Raw genomic sequence first — 15,367 nt, forward strand, 5'->3', positions numbered from 1 at the left:
TCCCTCCGCTCTACTTTTAGAAAGCGTCACCTGCACAGATGATGTACAAATTACAATTAAAAGAGTATTAAATGACTTTATATTAAGCTGCTGCCATCTTGTCTTGATGAAATCACATTCTAATTGCACCGAGCTTCATTCATTTAGATGAGAAGACAAAGCAATTCCTGGTCCCAATGCTTTGTTTTATATTGAAAATCATTAAGTCCATGTAAACAATGTACATTCGACTGGTTGTGGTTAACCAGTGGGTGTGTTTTGGATGTTCATTACTCAAACACATGAATTAAATGTACAGGAACCAAACAAAAAAGAATCCAGTTGGTTTAGGACAAATAAACACAACTAGTATTCTTCTACATATTTTATTTCTTTGTGAAATCAACACAAAAACAACACTTTTAGACACCATAAACAATAACTGTTTATTAAAAACAAAATAAAACCCTTCATGTGAGTTCTCAAATTACAATATTTGAGTGATGAACAGTTTTCACAACATAAAAATACATTATCTGAAGCCAGCTTCAAATATCTGTCAGGAGATCTGAAACTGAAGTATAAATTATGACCATAATACCATAAAATCTCTTAGTTCTTCTTTGTCCTATGCTCATGCATTTCAGCAAAGTTGCAGTGCAATACCTGCAGGATGGGGTCAGCTGCAGGATGGGGTCAGTTGGAGCAGAAGGAGCAGTGGATTCCTCCGGTCAGGTCGGTAACGACCCCCTCTCTCACCAGTCTGTGCAGGAACTGAGTTTCTTTGTCCACGTTGTGCATGTTCTGCTGCTGCATGAGGCTCATGGGCAGGCTGTCGTAGTAGTGCAGCGGCGCCCCCTGCTGGGACAGGTTGTAGCCGAATCCCGCCAGGCTGACCTCGTCACACAGCAGGCTGGCTAAGCTCAGGGCGGACACGCCCAGTGTCGGTATGTTCTGCAAGGAAATTAAGATTCTTCATGCTTTATCCACCCAGTGCTTTCAACTTTAAGTGCACTCTAATTAAAAATGTGAAACATGATTTACAGAACCGACCTCGACTCTAGTGAATTATCTTAATGGGTTTTTCGCTAGTAGCTCTGACACTGATGTCTGTATGTGTGTAAGCCACAACTCCTCGGTAGTGAAAAACTAAAAACTAAAAGTCTGTTTCAGGTTTAACTTTAAATACTTGATGTTCTGCAGCAGGAGGACATAGAGCTGAAGACAGGACTTCCTCCACAATTTGTAATTTATCACCTTTAAATGGCCTTTTGGGGAATTACACAAAAGCATAACATTAGGCTTGAAATGATTAATCGTGATTAATCGACTACTGTAAAATATTCTCAACTAATTTTATAATCAATTAATCGCTAAAATACTCAAATACATACATTGCATTCAAGATAAAAATAAAATAAAATTTTTATTCATCAAACATTCACAAGAGGAATGCTACATAATTGCATTTTAGGCAATAAAATATTCTCTTAATTTATATATGTAAAAATGCTTAACTGGATAAATAAAAAAGCCACAAAAAATTTTTTTTTGTCCAATTAATTAATTAATTGTCAGAATAATCAATTACTAAAAAAATGCTAGTTGCGGTCCAAGTATTAAATTTGGAGATAAAGTTAAGTGAAAACTACATTCCCTATTGTGTTTGTGTCTCTCAGCATGTCTATAATTTGTTGAGATACTGTAACTTTAAATTAGGCTTTTAGCAGCACCTGTGACTCATTCCTGATGTTATTTCTTTGGCTGAGCTCACTTTGTTTCCTCCCTGTCTGCTAGAAGTGACCAGGACGCGCCGTTTAATAATGACATCATTTCTGTGAGCGCCGACTTTGATTTAAATGCTGCCGTTCACAAAAACTAACACAAGGGGGCGTTACGTCTTCATTTAAAAATAAAGCATGAGGTCTGCAGAGATAAAACGTTGAGACAGATGATGCCTTTTGATTTAATCTTTGCAGCGTTAGAACGATACATCTAAAGCCTCCTCTTAAAACTAAATTGCACTCCAACGTTCTCTTTGAACATCAGATTGAAGAGCTGGTACAGCTGGTAATCCTGAGTGGATCAGATATTACTACTAATGTTTTGATCACTTTAAGCTTTTTGCCAGAATGTTTTTGAGCTATATATAAAAAAAAACAATTGTCTAATTGTTGTCCCGTTTTTCCTCCACCCTGATTCCTCAGGTAATGGTTTGAACTGAGCTGTACCTGGTCCCAGCCCCACAGGCGCCACCTGGGTTCAGGGTATTCCAGGAAGTCCAAGGCAGTCTGCCTGATGACGTCGGGATTCAGAAGTCGGAACCTTGAGGGATCTAGAGGAATTTCCTGTGGAACCCTCTGCCAGAAGAAGAACCAGTCCCAAAGCGTCTGCAACACAAGGCAGCACTTTGATCGCTAAAGAGGAAGCGCTGTCCTCGTCGCACGTTGGCAAACCATCACTCGACTGGGTCGGCTCAAAGACAGAACTTATGCATTTTGGGTTAGTGGTATAGAACACTCAGAAACCCCTTGCAAATCTACGTTAGACGTGCCAGAACTTATATGACTGGGGAAAAAGAAAAAAGGAAGAAAAAAAAATCAATTCCTGGGTCTAGTTATTAATCTAACAAAACCAAATGTTTGCCGGTCAGATTTAGATACAGCAGATTAATAAAAATTTTATCTTGCTGGCTCACAACAGAGAACGAGATAACGACAACGGTGAATCCAACGCTCCAGCCACTCACCACGCCGAGCTTCCTGATCATGGCTGACATCCAGCTGAGGTCAACGCCTTTGTAGATAACAGCCACAAAGACAGAATGAGAGTCTGTGTCCGCCCAGTGGAGGGGCGTGCCCTCAGGATAACTCATCCTGATGCTGGTTCGATTCCCCACGTCGCCCGTGTGCTTTCCCAGAGGGCCGCTGTTCAACCTGACAGACACAGAGGGAGGAGAAGAAAGTCAAAACGTTTCCTAAAACAGGAGCAAGATTGGAGTTTGTTACCATTAGAGGCGCAACTAATGATTATTTGATTGATCAATTATTCTGACGATTAATCGATTAATCAGAGGAAAAAATTTGCTATTTTATTTGATCACATTTATTATACATTAAACAATGCAACTAAACTATTTAATTTCTTTTTGAGATAATAAACATTTTATTGTATAAAATGCAATACCACAACATTCCTTTAGTGTGCACTTAATCATTTTATACTTCTAACATCAGTTTGCTTAACTAAACATCATTACAATGTAGCAAAAGTAGCTTAATAGCAGATATTTGTTTTTTTTACAGAAAAAAGTTTTTTTTCTAAATCTTAAAGGCAAAATGGTTTTGATTTAATTACTGCTCTGTATTCTCCATGTAATGAATGGATTACTAAATTAGTTGACAGTTATTTGCAATAATCGATCAATCACAATTAACCATTTCAGCCCTAGCTGCCACGGGGAAACAAAAACCAGGAGGTCTCAGTCTGAGTGCAGAATCCAGTTGGTCCTGCAGAACTACCGGAAGTGAAAGCGAAGCCTGACCTGATTACGGTGTGGAAACGGTCGATCTGCTGGCCGAGCTCCAGGCCCTTCAGCACGCCCCCGTTCCCCACCACCACACAGCGGCGACACTCCTCTGGTCCCGGGTCAGGGTGGGCCGCTGGCAGCTGGAAGCACAGAGAGCTGATCAGGTCCGACGTTCTGAGAGACTTTGTGGCTTTAACCAGAATCCACTGAGGCTGCAGACGGCAAAACCCAAGATGACCCAATCAACTAACAGCAGAGACAATATGGTTGGTTGTTTGGTTTCTTGTGAGTTTTTGCTTTTTAATGTGTCTGTCCTCCCCAGTAGTTGACATTTTCACTACAGATATACCGATCTGATATTATCCGTCTTTGCCTTGATATTGAAAAAAAACAAACAAACTCTGGACCAGATATCGGTGAGCATGTGCCTGATCAATAAGAGCAGATCTATTCAGTCCAATTCTATCCCGACTTGCTTTATTGCTTTATTTTAGCAATATATCTAGAATCCCTGATTGCACTTTATGAACTATTTGAAAAAAGGTTTGTTGCAGTTCATTTTTTACATGTTTGACCTATTATTGTTTTTTAATCAGTTTCAGTTTCTTTATCATTTATTTTTACATTGGCTGTTCTACTCCTAATTGATCTGACTGAACAAATTCAAGTCGTCTTGTTTTTACATGGAGATCAAAGCTTCTGAAGTCATTGGTGTATTTAAGTGAGCTGCACTTGGGCAGATTTAGCAAATAAATGAGTTATTTAGTACATTTATGTCTGTGTTTTGTTTTTTAAAGGAAATGTTTTCAGTCAATTCAGCATTGGTTTTCTGTATCGGCTGATGCCAATGCTCAGATATCTGTAGCTTCCTTTATAGAAAGTGCATTTTGTGAACAGAGATTAAATCTTAATACGCAACTTCAGCTGTTGCACTAACAACTGAAACCAAGCTAGTTGGACTGTGGTTCTTCTGAGTTAACAGTAAAACCTCCCTATGTGGTGTTTTCATTCACCAGCGTCAGCAGGTCCTCTACTTTGCCTTTAAGCCCTTTGAAGCCAAACGGCGGCGGGTAGGAGAGGAGTTGGGCGGGCAGCGGCTGGTCCCTCCACAGGAAGGGCTGGACGGCGCCGCTGGCGGACGGGAACAGAGCGAGCAGCTTCTCTCTGCTGCCTCTGTGGCGACAGTCGCCCTCCAGAACCCGGCGCGCGTTCTCATGCACCAGCTGCAGGGTCAAACAAAGCCAGGAGAAACAAAGAGTCCATCACTGCAACCTGTACAAGGATCTGCTTTGTTGTTACATAACCAGCAGAATACTGCGGCATAAGACATCTCCAGGGAGGTGTCGTGTGTCAGGAGGATAAACAACAAGGCTTTGCATTTGTGTGTTTTATTACAACTCAAATTGTAGCAAAACCGGAACATCTATCTGAGTTGGTTTATTTTGTGTTTGTTGTGATTTCACATGCCAGTAAAGCCTGAGCTCACGAGCTTAAGCTAATGGTTTTTAGTGTCTGCTGACTTTTCCATTGGGATGGATGAAAGTGAAGGAGTGGTGAGTGACGTTTAAAAGGAGCAGAACTGGTTTTAGCTCTGTGTGTGTTTTATGACATTTTAAATGCAGAAGCAGTTCTGTTGACCTTTTGTTACCGTTTCTCTTCATGTCAACATCTCCACTGATGCAGCAGATTACAGGACAACTGACGGATGTACAGAGAAGTGTCATTTAGTCACGAGTCAACTATCACCCAACAATAGCTACAAACAATAACTTCCACTTCACCTTCAAACAGAAATCAAATATCGGCATGATTTATAAATTACTATGCAGCTGGAAGAAAAACATTCTTCCAGCTTTTTTTTTCTTTTTTAACTTTTCGACAGTTATGATGGGTAACCGTGGCAACAAGGTATTGTTTTTACAACTGGGAGCAGTGATTAGCATCTCTCTGTTGTGGCTTGCTAACCACACGGATACAAAGATTTAAAGGAGAAGTGGCAAAAGCAAGTGAGGTGGATTAGCGGCTCGTGCAAACAACTGATGGAGTGATGGAGTCATCCGGACACAGAAATTGATTTCACAAAGAGTCAGAGACCTCTTCAGATTCGTTACAAGACCAGTGTTGTGATGCAAAAAAAAAAAAAAAAGAGGGGGGTTAGAACGGCTTGACCACAGATGTACAACACAAAGAGTGAACCAAACACACCAACGATAAGATAACAAGAGAGACGAAGCGAGTTTTTTTTGGCTGTTAAATGTTCTTTCTAAGAAGATGCTTTTCTGCTACATTTTCCCTTTAAATAAACATTTGAGCTAACTTGGTTAGCATGTCAAATGGATGAATGCCATACCTGCCTGTGCTATAATATTGACTCATATAAATGAGGTTGTGCAGGTTTTTTGTATTTCCTTTTAAATCCCGTAAAGCACTTTATGTGTTTTATTGATGCTTCTAAAGCATTTGATCGCGTGAATCATCAAAAATTGTTTTGCAAGTTAGAAAACAGAGGTGTACCCAAATATCTAATTAGAATAATGGTCTATTGGTATGGCCATCAACTAATGTATGTCAAATGGGGTCCCTCATTGTCTGACTCGTTTAATGTTGGTAATGGAGTAAGGCAGGGAAGTATATTGTCCCCTTACCTTTTTAACATTTACATGGATGAACTATCAAGGTGCCTGAATTGTTGTAAAACAGGCTGTGTAGTTGGTGACCGCATAATCAATCACATAATGTATGCGGATGATTTGGTAGTCTTATGCCCATATAGTGCTGGCCTTCAACAATTACTAAGGGTCTGTTCCCAATATGGATGTGATTTTGATGTCAAATACAACGCTAAGAAAAGCAATGTCATGATTGTTAGAAGTAGAGCAGATAAGCATCTGATAACCCCTGACTTCTCTTTATCTGGCATTGTCCTCAATATACGCAATGAAATTAAATATCTGGGACATTACATAACTGATGACCTATTTGATGATCGTGACATTTGTAGGCAGTATTGCATGATATATGCTCAGGCTAATATTTTGATCAGAAAGTTTGGTATGTGTTCATCCTCTGTGAAGGTAGCTCTTTTTAAAGCTTTTTGCACTTCATTTTACACAGCCCATCTATGGCGAAGATATAAAAAAAGTAGCCTGCACAAACTTTATGTGGCATACAATGATGGCCTGAGGCTCCTACTTAAAGTGCCTAGATGGAGCAGTGCTAGCCACATGTTTGTACATACCGCTGTTCCCACATGTGCAGCTGCACTCAGGAATCTCATGAGTGCAGCTGAGATTCCTGTGTAGATTATCTACACATAATCTACACAGATAATGTGTAGATTATCTGTGTCATACAATAATATAATAGTAATTTTAGTGAACCCTGTTTTTAGTACAGTGAGATTTTTCTCAAGATTGTGGAAACATTGGCGTCATCATTTATTTGTGGCTCAGTGACTGTCATATTATTCTCTGTTTGTCTGTTTTTCTTTTTCTTTATCATTTGTGTTTACTATGGACCTCTTTTGTGTCTGGAATAAAGATTGATTGATTTGTTGAAAATGTGTTATATAAATATAATTACCTTTACCTTTAATCCAAAAACTTAAGAAGGATTTTGCTGATGTTGCTTTATTGAAAGAGAGGCATTTAGTTTTTATTTTTTGACGAAACCATTCTAATTTACTCTCAGTTATGAAAACGGGATTTGGGTCACTTTCTTTCGAAAATGAGCCAAGTTTGATCAAACGGATAAAAGCTGATCTCTGAGCACCAAAGTCGGTTTTTCAGTCAAAACCTCAGGATAGTTGTGGTTCTACTCATTCTAAAAGATCAGTTATAGAAATACAAATACTCTGTGTCGTAATTGACATTTCCCATTGTAAGAAAATCACGTTGGAAATAATTTTACACTGATTACAAATAATAATAATAATAAGGTCTTCATCTGGGGCGTGCTGTGGTGGCGTAGTGGATAGCGTTTGGAGGCCTTGAGTCCTCGACGTGGCCGTCGCGGGTTCGATTCCCGGACCCGGCAACATTTGCCGCATGTCTTCCCCTCTCTCCCTCCCCCTGTCCTGTCAGCCTACTGTCATATAAGGGACACTACAGCCCATAAAAGACCCCATGGAGGGGAAAATAAAAAAAAAGGTCTCCATCTGCATCCACCACTTGTGCTGGATGGGCCATATTTGTATAATTGTTGAGCTGCAGTGAAAACTCTCATAGAAAGCCTACTAAAACTGCTTCATACTTACATAAAAAATGTTTTATTTTTGACAAACAGATTGAAAATCCAGACAACTCTCATCATGAAAAGCTTGAAGGGGTTCCAGTGCGCTCCAGTGAGTTTCCCTCACCTGTTTATGTGCAGAGGTGACATGGAACTGAAATAGTTCCTCTGTCCTCGTCTGCAGGAGCAATATCACCAAAACCAGCAAAACCAAAACAATAAGTGCCAACCACATCAGCCTGCAGAGAAATGGAAAAAGAAAATCAAACAGTTAGGCTTTAAAAAAGGAAATGAAGCCAAAGACAAACATGAAAAGTGATAGCAGAGAGGAAGTACGTTCATGTTTCTGATTGGAGACGTTACAGAGTCGAGCATTTCAGGTCAGCAGCTGAGATCCTATTAGAGGTTTTTACCTGCTAATGCAGCAACATCAGCGTCTTATTCAGGCGTCGGAGCAACAAGCCCCTTTATACCTGGAAGCGGCTACGCATGCGGCATTTTGGGAAAAACATAGTCGGCCATTTTCCAGAAGAGCGACACCCGAGTTTGTACGAACTGCGTGATGCTGTGAGAGCTCTGGAGGATCCCACTGAACATCGTCCAACAAAGCCAAAAACAAACCATCATCCTACAACTTCCTGTCGTCTCTTTGTCATTTCCTCCAGTAGTAACATCCGACTGTTGATCACGGGACTCGTGTCGTGGGGAAAAAAAGAAAAAAGGGGTTTCCAATGCAGTTTTGGGAAATGTGTCTATATGGCAGAAAAATCCACCTCATCCAAGCACAAAAACTTCTTTTTTTCTAATTGGCTTGTTTTTATTAAGAGAATTTATTTTCATAATTTCCAAGTAGCAAATTTCTATGGTTTATGGAAATGCAGCTTCTGTGTTGTCCGGTGAGGGACCAATGACAGCAACCCTGCTGCGGTAAGCTGGCAAAGACAACAGATGGAGAATAAAGGTTTGGGAGTTTTGCTCTTTATGAAACAGAAGGAAAGAGATGTGGGTCGCCAAATACGGTTTACTATATTAGTACATACATGTTGGATGTATTAATTACATTATTTTAGATATCTACAGATCAGAGCATATGTCAAAAAATACATGCACACTTTAGAGAATATATTACCTAACGAATTTGACAAACTCTTTAAGCTGGGTGGTGGAGAAAGACATCTAATCTCCCAGATTTATAATGTGTTATTATCCAGATCCTCGCCGTCCATGCAAGGCCTTAGATCAGGCTGGGAGCAGGAATTAGGAACGGAGATAAGTGATGAACTTTGGAAGGCTGCACTAGAGAATATTCACAAGTGTTCTGCCAATTCTAGACACTGTCTTATTCAATTTAAAATCATTCACAGGCTTTATTACTGTAAGGTGAAGTTGCATAAAAGTTTTCCTAACACATCCCCACTGTGTGACAAATGCCATATTGCAGAAGCTACGCTTCTCCATTCTTACTCTTTGTGTACAAAATTAACCCCATTTTGGTCTGGCATGTTCAAAACTTTATCAGACATGCTCCATACAGAGCTGAGGCTGGACCCATTTCTGATTGTACTCCGAGTTTCTGTTCAGCTTTCTCAATTTAATAAATACCAACGACAATTATTATCCTATGCCTTTATCATAGGAAAAAAGCTAGTGTTGATGTTCTGGAAAAAACCAGAGGTTCCATCGGTTAAATTGTGGCTGGAGGAACTGGTAAGGCTCTCTCATTTGGAAAGAGTACGGTTCTCATTAGCAAATAACTTAAAGCGATTCAACAGAACTTGGCAACCCCTTCAGCAATATATTAATAACCCTATTTGAAGATGATTTGTTTTGATTATCGGTGTGATCAGATGTAAGTCCCAGAAAAAGGGGAGGAGGGTGGGTTGGGGGAGATGGTTGGGTCTTGAGCATGTCCTTGTTTATTTATGTCACTTTAGTTTTGTTTTAATTTTGTATTGTCTTTATGTTTTATGTTCACATAAAAAAAGAGAACAAACATGTATTGTTGAGGTTGTAATTCTCATGTCTGATTTCTCAATAAAACTGTTTGACAACAAATGTCATTATTTTTGCCTTTGTGTAATTTTAAAGCTCAGATAAGTTAAAGGGACAGTTTTACGTAAAATTGCCTTTTTGAACTTTACATCATGTTACACTGTTGTTTCCTCATATAAACATACCTGGACTGTTGCTTTGATTCTTTCATGCACGTTTGAGAACCTTTCAGCAACCATTCAGCTGAAATGGATGAAGCTCCTCCTCTGATCTGCAGTTTTCAAGCTTCCACCTCACAGAGCAGCCTTCCTCGCCAATCCCTCACTCAGTTCCTCAGACTAGCCAGCAGCAATTAGCAAAGACCTGGTGGAACTGAGCATCAGCTGAGCTCATTAAAGGAGATACTTCTCAGTACAACACTGGTAAAAATGTTAAAGCGTTAATAGAGGATCCATGTTGTGATAACTTCTCAAAGAGCAGAAGATCCTAAAGAGACAGAGGCCCAATTTCAAGGCGTTAAATTACAAAGTCAGCATGAGGGGGATGTCTAAAGATTACTTCCTGGACCTGTTGCCCCAGCAACCGAGTGTTGGATAAGCAGACAAATCTGATGATTTGCATTTTCTGTCCTTGAAACCCGCATTTCTGCTGTTGTCATGTCAACATGCATGAATTGCATGTGAAGGTCTGGGAAAGTCTCATGACATGCAAATTATGGAAATGTCATATTTCCCCGTCTGGACCAGTGATACTGCCAAAAATAATTGTGTTTTTTTTTTTTTTCTTTTTTTAATGGTCCACACCAAAGAGAGGAGTTCTCAGCCACAGGCACTGACTCAATGTGAATGGGTGAGAAGTGATCACCTGTGTGCTGGACTGCGCAAGGAAAGCTTCATGTTGTCATCCGCCGTGGATCCAGCGATCACCTCAGGTCACCCGGCTGAAGCTTGGAGCCCTCTGGCTCTCAGGCATCCTGTCCTGGACGCACAAACACACAGTATTTCTCTTTGTCCACACAGACTACCAGAACAGAGGAACTTCTGTGTGTATTGTGAGCTAATTCCAAGGGTGGGTGGTTGGATACATTTCCTGCTTCCCCAGTGTCTGGGATCAGATGATTGTCAGCTTACACATTCTGTTCAGTTTGACTGTCCATGAACACATAGCAGAGAAACAGTAATGATTATCATCTAAGGCATTAAAATACTTACCCAGTTTAGAGCTGTGACTAAAGGATAATGGGTTACTTGTGTTAGTGATTCTGCTGATTTTTTCATTAAACTACTCAAGCCTTTTATTACACAATATTAGAAATACATTAAACAGCCACATAAACAAATAATTCAATGAACTTTTTACAAACAAAAGACATTTTATTGCCTAAAATGCAATTAATATTGGCCAATATTTTTACTTAAGATTAATAACTGGGTGGCAAAAAGGTCCTAGGAGATTTTTTTAAACTGAATCCGAACTGGGTTAAGCTAAAACTGTAAGAAGAATAGTTTTCATCTTAAACGCAATACAAGTTTTGTCTTCATTCGTGCTCCAGCCTCTGGTGGACGGTCTCACCAGAGGCGACGGTTTCACCCGTGCATTGAGAATTTGCCATTGAATTTTCTAGAATGCTTATTACACCAGGTGAGTATGCAATACACGCCTGAGAAAAATATGTGACAAAGATTTCAGTCAGCCTCAAACCGGCTGGCTGAAGGCTAAAACGCAGGTCGATTTGCACAACAGATTTTGTGCTTGTCCCAAATACGACAATCATTGATTTTATTTAATTGTTTTCTGCACCAAATTCGATCTCTTAGGCTCAGAACCTACACAACAGTGAACGTTACCTTAATTTCTATAAATCATAGGTAAGCATACAAAGCATAAAGATTCAATTTTAACTAAAAATTAGGTTTAACATCATAAAAAAATATACTTTAAAAACCCTTACTGAAGGCCTGAACCGAATGCTAACTCGAGCGTCGCCTTGTTGTCCACTTTTAAATGACTAAGATGATAACATAACAGAGTAAAACGCCTCCGCCTGATTCTGTTTAATGAAATATCTTCGGACCTTAACATACTAATGAAAGGAGTTCAATAATGGCTCGAATTTTTATGAATTAGTCGTCGGGTCTATAAGCAGGCAGGGGGACAAACTGGGTTTTGTCCGGGGAGCATAATGGCGCAGGCTGTAACGGGGTTTTGGAGCGTTTTAGGCTGTTTAAATAGCGAGAGGCTCGCATGCAAGTTACCGTGGCACCGACAGCGGCCACGGTTTGAGTCCGCCGTCTCTCCGAGCGTTTTAGGACATTAGCTGTTGCTATATTATTATCCTACATCACGAAATGGCTCGATTTCTTTACGGTTCTTTACGTCTTTCTTTTTCATCCGAGTAAATCAGACGCTTGATATTTTCGAATACTGATTTTTTGATTTATTTTTTTTTATCACAGCGTCAAGAGGTGGTAAAAGGTCTCGTTTTGAAAATATTTAGACATTAATCCAGCCACATTTAAAATTAGCTGCTGTTGGATTAGAATAGCCATAATTACCGTTTATAAAAATCGTCCGCTCCGGGCGTTTAACTGTTTATAACCGTCCTACATCTCATACAGTTTGCTCCCTTATTCTGTTACTTAAAAGTGTCCTTACCCTCGCATGGACTCCGGTGACTCTTCATGGCTCCATTTCGTGAAATAAAATGAGCTGCTCTCCAGCTCCGACCCCATCTGTAACATTCTTCAAGGAGCCGCTGACCCAGCCGGCCAATCAGCGGCAGGGCAACGCACCCATCACTTCCGCTTTTTTCCAAATTATGTGTACATTATAGTTACAAACCAACCTGCACACACACAACCGCTAAACAATTAAGATTTATTGTTACTTTGTACATCATTAGATAGAGAAAACAATGGAGATGCAGGCTGCCTTCTACACAATTCTGTTATTTATGACAGTAAAATCTCAGTTTAAAAAGTTTCGAACAGGAACTTTTTACTTATTTACTGTATCATACAATATATGCTTATAGGTATACACATTATCCTGTAAAAACCTGAAAGGCTTTAATGGGTTACAATAATCTCCACAGCAAACTTTTTCCAACAGGACATTTGGTTTGTAAAGTAAAAACCTGTTGAACATAACATTCCGGTCTGCATTCCAGACAAATGGTGCTTCAGCTGCAGGATTGAGGTCAACAACAGTTGCCAGCGGCTCGTCCTACTGCAGAGGCTGCTTCAGTTCAAACAGCCCCGTCCCACCTTTGACCACCTTCCCCACAACCAAGCAGGCTGAGGGAGAAACCAGCTGATCATGTGACCCTGAGTAGGAATGAATAGCAGTTAGTGAAAAAAGGAAAGAAAAATGAAAAAAGAGCAAAGATATCGATGACTAAGAAAGAAATACAGATTTCTGTAAACCACTGTATGATACTGAATGCACTGTGGTTGAAACGAGTGAACCAAAGCTGGAGCCATTTTTATCTCATAAGTATGAAAATCAAATTAGACTCGAGATCCACAGTCAAAATGTCGGCGTTTCCCTCCGTTTCTTACCCAGCATGGTGGCCTGCTTGAGGAACTTGTAGCTGGTCTCGAAGGTCATCTGCTGCAGAGGGGAAGAGTTCGACATGATGGCGTGTCGGTTTAACGGCTTGTAGACGCCTTCGAAACACATGTAGTCTGCCACCAAGGACAGATGCCTGGGGTCAACCTCAATCCCTGCAGACGGGGGTCAGAGATACCGGGTCACAATCTGAGAGCCAGGTGCTCTAAGAGTTCTGCACGTTTTGTTCAACGCCACAGAGTTTTCTACACTCAAATTTCCAGACGTAACTGGGGATTCTTTCAGGATAAATATGACAGATGTGGGTGTAGAGGTCAGACTTTACACAATTAAATCTGCAAAATAAAGAAATAAGGCAAAAAAGAAAAGAAGCAATAAGAAGGAAGGATGGTAATAGAAAGAAAGGAAGGAATGCAATAGTGTGGAAGGAAAAGAAGACAAAAAGGAAGGAACAACAAGGAATGATAGAAAGGAGGAATACAAAAGGAAGTAACAGAAAAGGAAAGAAGGCAACAGGAAAGAGAAAGAAAAGACAAAAAGAAAAGGAGGGAAGGAAGAATCAAAGAAAGGAGGGTAAAAAGGGAGACAGATAATAGACAATGGATGTGTGGATGGATGCAAAAAGTCAGATAAAAATTAATTAATTCCATCATACCTGATCCAGACTAGAAAATAATTAAATTCCAGACCTTTTTAAATACTGTAGTAATGCTGTGTGAGTGAGAGCATAGCTGTGTATGTGTGTGTGTGTACCATAAACTGCAAAGACGTCTTTGATCTCCTTCTCTATGACTTTCAAAGCCACTTCAATCCCGTATGTGCTGGCCATGGCGTGTACCTCATTGGAGTACAGTTTGTTGACGTCCAGGATCTGGAGACACAAGCTGATCATGTGACAACGAAACGCATCCATGCAAAGATGGGTTTAGTTGTTACAACCTGACTTAATTCCAACATGAGGACATCAGCTGAGGTTAAAATGCTAAACCGTGTTCATCAAGTCTTGAACGATGGCTGAATATAATGCAACAACTAATCAGATCATAATATTAATATAGACATGTTGCAGTGGGCTGCACAGTGGTGCAGTTGGTAGAGCTGTTGCCTTGCAGCAAGAAGACCCAGGACGAGTTTGCATGTTCTCCCTGTGCATGCGTGGGTTCTCTCCAGGTTCACCAACTTCCTCCCACATGACTGTCAGGTTAACTGGTCTCTCTAAAATGTCCCTAGGTGTGAGTGTGAGTGTGAGTGTGTGTGTGCGTGCATGGTTGTGTGTCCTGTATGTTTCTGTGACAGACTGGCGACCTGTCCAGGGTGACCTCGCCTCTCGCCCGGAATGTTAGCTGGAGATAAACACCAGCACCTCCTGACCTCATTAGGGACAAGAGTGAACAGAAAATGGATGGATGGATGGATGGATGGATGGAGACATGTTGCAATGTGACGTCATACACGGAAGATCCCTGCCCTCATCGCCCTGCTGGAGGGCAAACAGGTGCTAGCTTACCATTCGCTTTAGCTGTTAAGTTGTCAACATAACATGCTAGATATTAAATGTAGCATGGCGTATGAAAGAAAAAGGGATGCAGTTCTTTGCTACATCCACATTACAACATTTTAATAATAAAAAAAGTAATTAAATCTACCATAACTGATCTAACTAAGCTGTTGAATTGTCCACAGAAAAATAACTAACTTGACCTTGACAACCTTAACATGTAGATGTGCTGTGAAATTTGTTGTGTTTCGGTTCAATTAGAAAAAAAGAAAGGCGACCCACACACCAACTCTGACAGCTCATCGGCAGAGCAGGTGTAGAGCGAGTAAATAGAAGAATATGAATGGTTTTGAACAATGGTTTCTCTGCATTATTTATGCTTTTGTTGTGACTCACTGCACTAAATAAATAATGCCACATCTCCAGCTTTAATGTAGTTAATGCTGCAGCATCTCAATCATCTCATCACCCTCCAGCGTTGTTCATGTGAAAAATTTCCACTTGTTAACAATAACATGCAACCTGTCTATACATGGAGAGAAATGTCTAAAAAAGTTGAAGCTTTACAT

At 40.2% G+C, this 15,367-nt stretch overlaps 2 protein-coding genes across 3 annotated transcripts in view; both read right to left on the reverse strand.

Moving 5' to 3' along the window:
* Positions 1 to 357: 357 nt before the first annotated feature.
* On the reverse strand, positions 358 to 12,512 carry st3gal5 (ST3 beta-galactoside alpha-2,3-sialyltransferase 5). 2 transcript variants are annotated; one of them, XM_044126660.1, is made up of 8 exons: positions 12,386 to 12,512; positions 10,595 to 10,708; positions 7,866 to 7,977; positions 4,522 to 4,731; positions 3,524 to 3,648; positions 2,729 to 2,915; positions 2,211 to 2,369; positions 358 to 933 (listed from the first exon to the last, which is right to left on the reverse strand). In XM_044126660.1, exons 2-8 carry the CDS (start codon positions 10,624 to 10,626, stop codon positions 676 to 678), a joined length of 1,083 nt encoding a protein of 360 aa, XP_043982595.1. In that variant the 5' UTR covers positions 10,627 to 10,708; positions 12,386 to 12,512; the 3' UTR covers positions 358 to 675. The 2 variants fall into 2 exon arrangements, with proteins under 2 accessions (XP_043982595.1, XP_043982596.1); XM_044126661.1 differs by having other exon boundaries at positions 9,916 to 10,708; positions 12,386 to 12,447.
* Positions 12,513 to 12,587: 75 nt separating this feature from the next.
* The window catches only part of polr1a (RNA polymerase I subunit A), a 29,383-nt gene continuing 26,603 nt past the window's right edge, over positions 12,588 to 15,367 (reverse strand). Inside the window, exons 35-37 of the mRNA XM_044126657.1 lie at positions 14,054 to 14,171; positions 13,291 to 13,455; positions 12,588 to 13,056 (exon numbers count right to left, since the gene is read on the reverse strand). Of these exons, the coding sequence (XP_043982592.1) occupies positions 12,956 to 13,056; positions 13,291 to 13,455; positions 14,054 to 14,171 (384 nt within the window). The 3' untranslated portion in view covers positions 12,588 to 12,955. The remainder of the gene's footprint in view (positions 13,057 to 13,290; positions 13,456 to 14,053; positions 14,172 to 15,367) is intronic.

Source organism: Gambusia affinis, linkage group LG09, assembly GCF_019740435.1.
Source record: "Gambusia affinis linkage group LG09, SWU_Gaff_1.0, whole genome shotgun sequence".
In the NCBI taxonomy this organism is placed as follows: Eukaryota; Metazoa; Chordata; class Actinopteri; order Cyprinodontiformes; family Poeciliidae; genus Gambusia; species Gambusia affinis.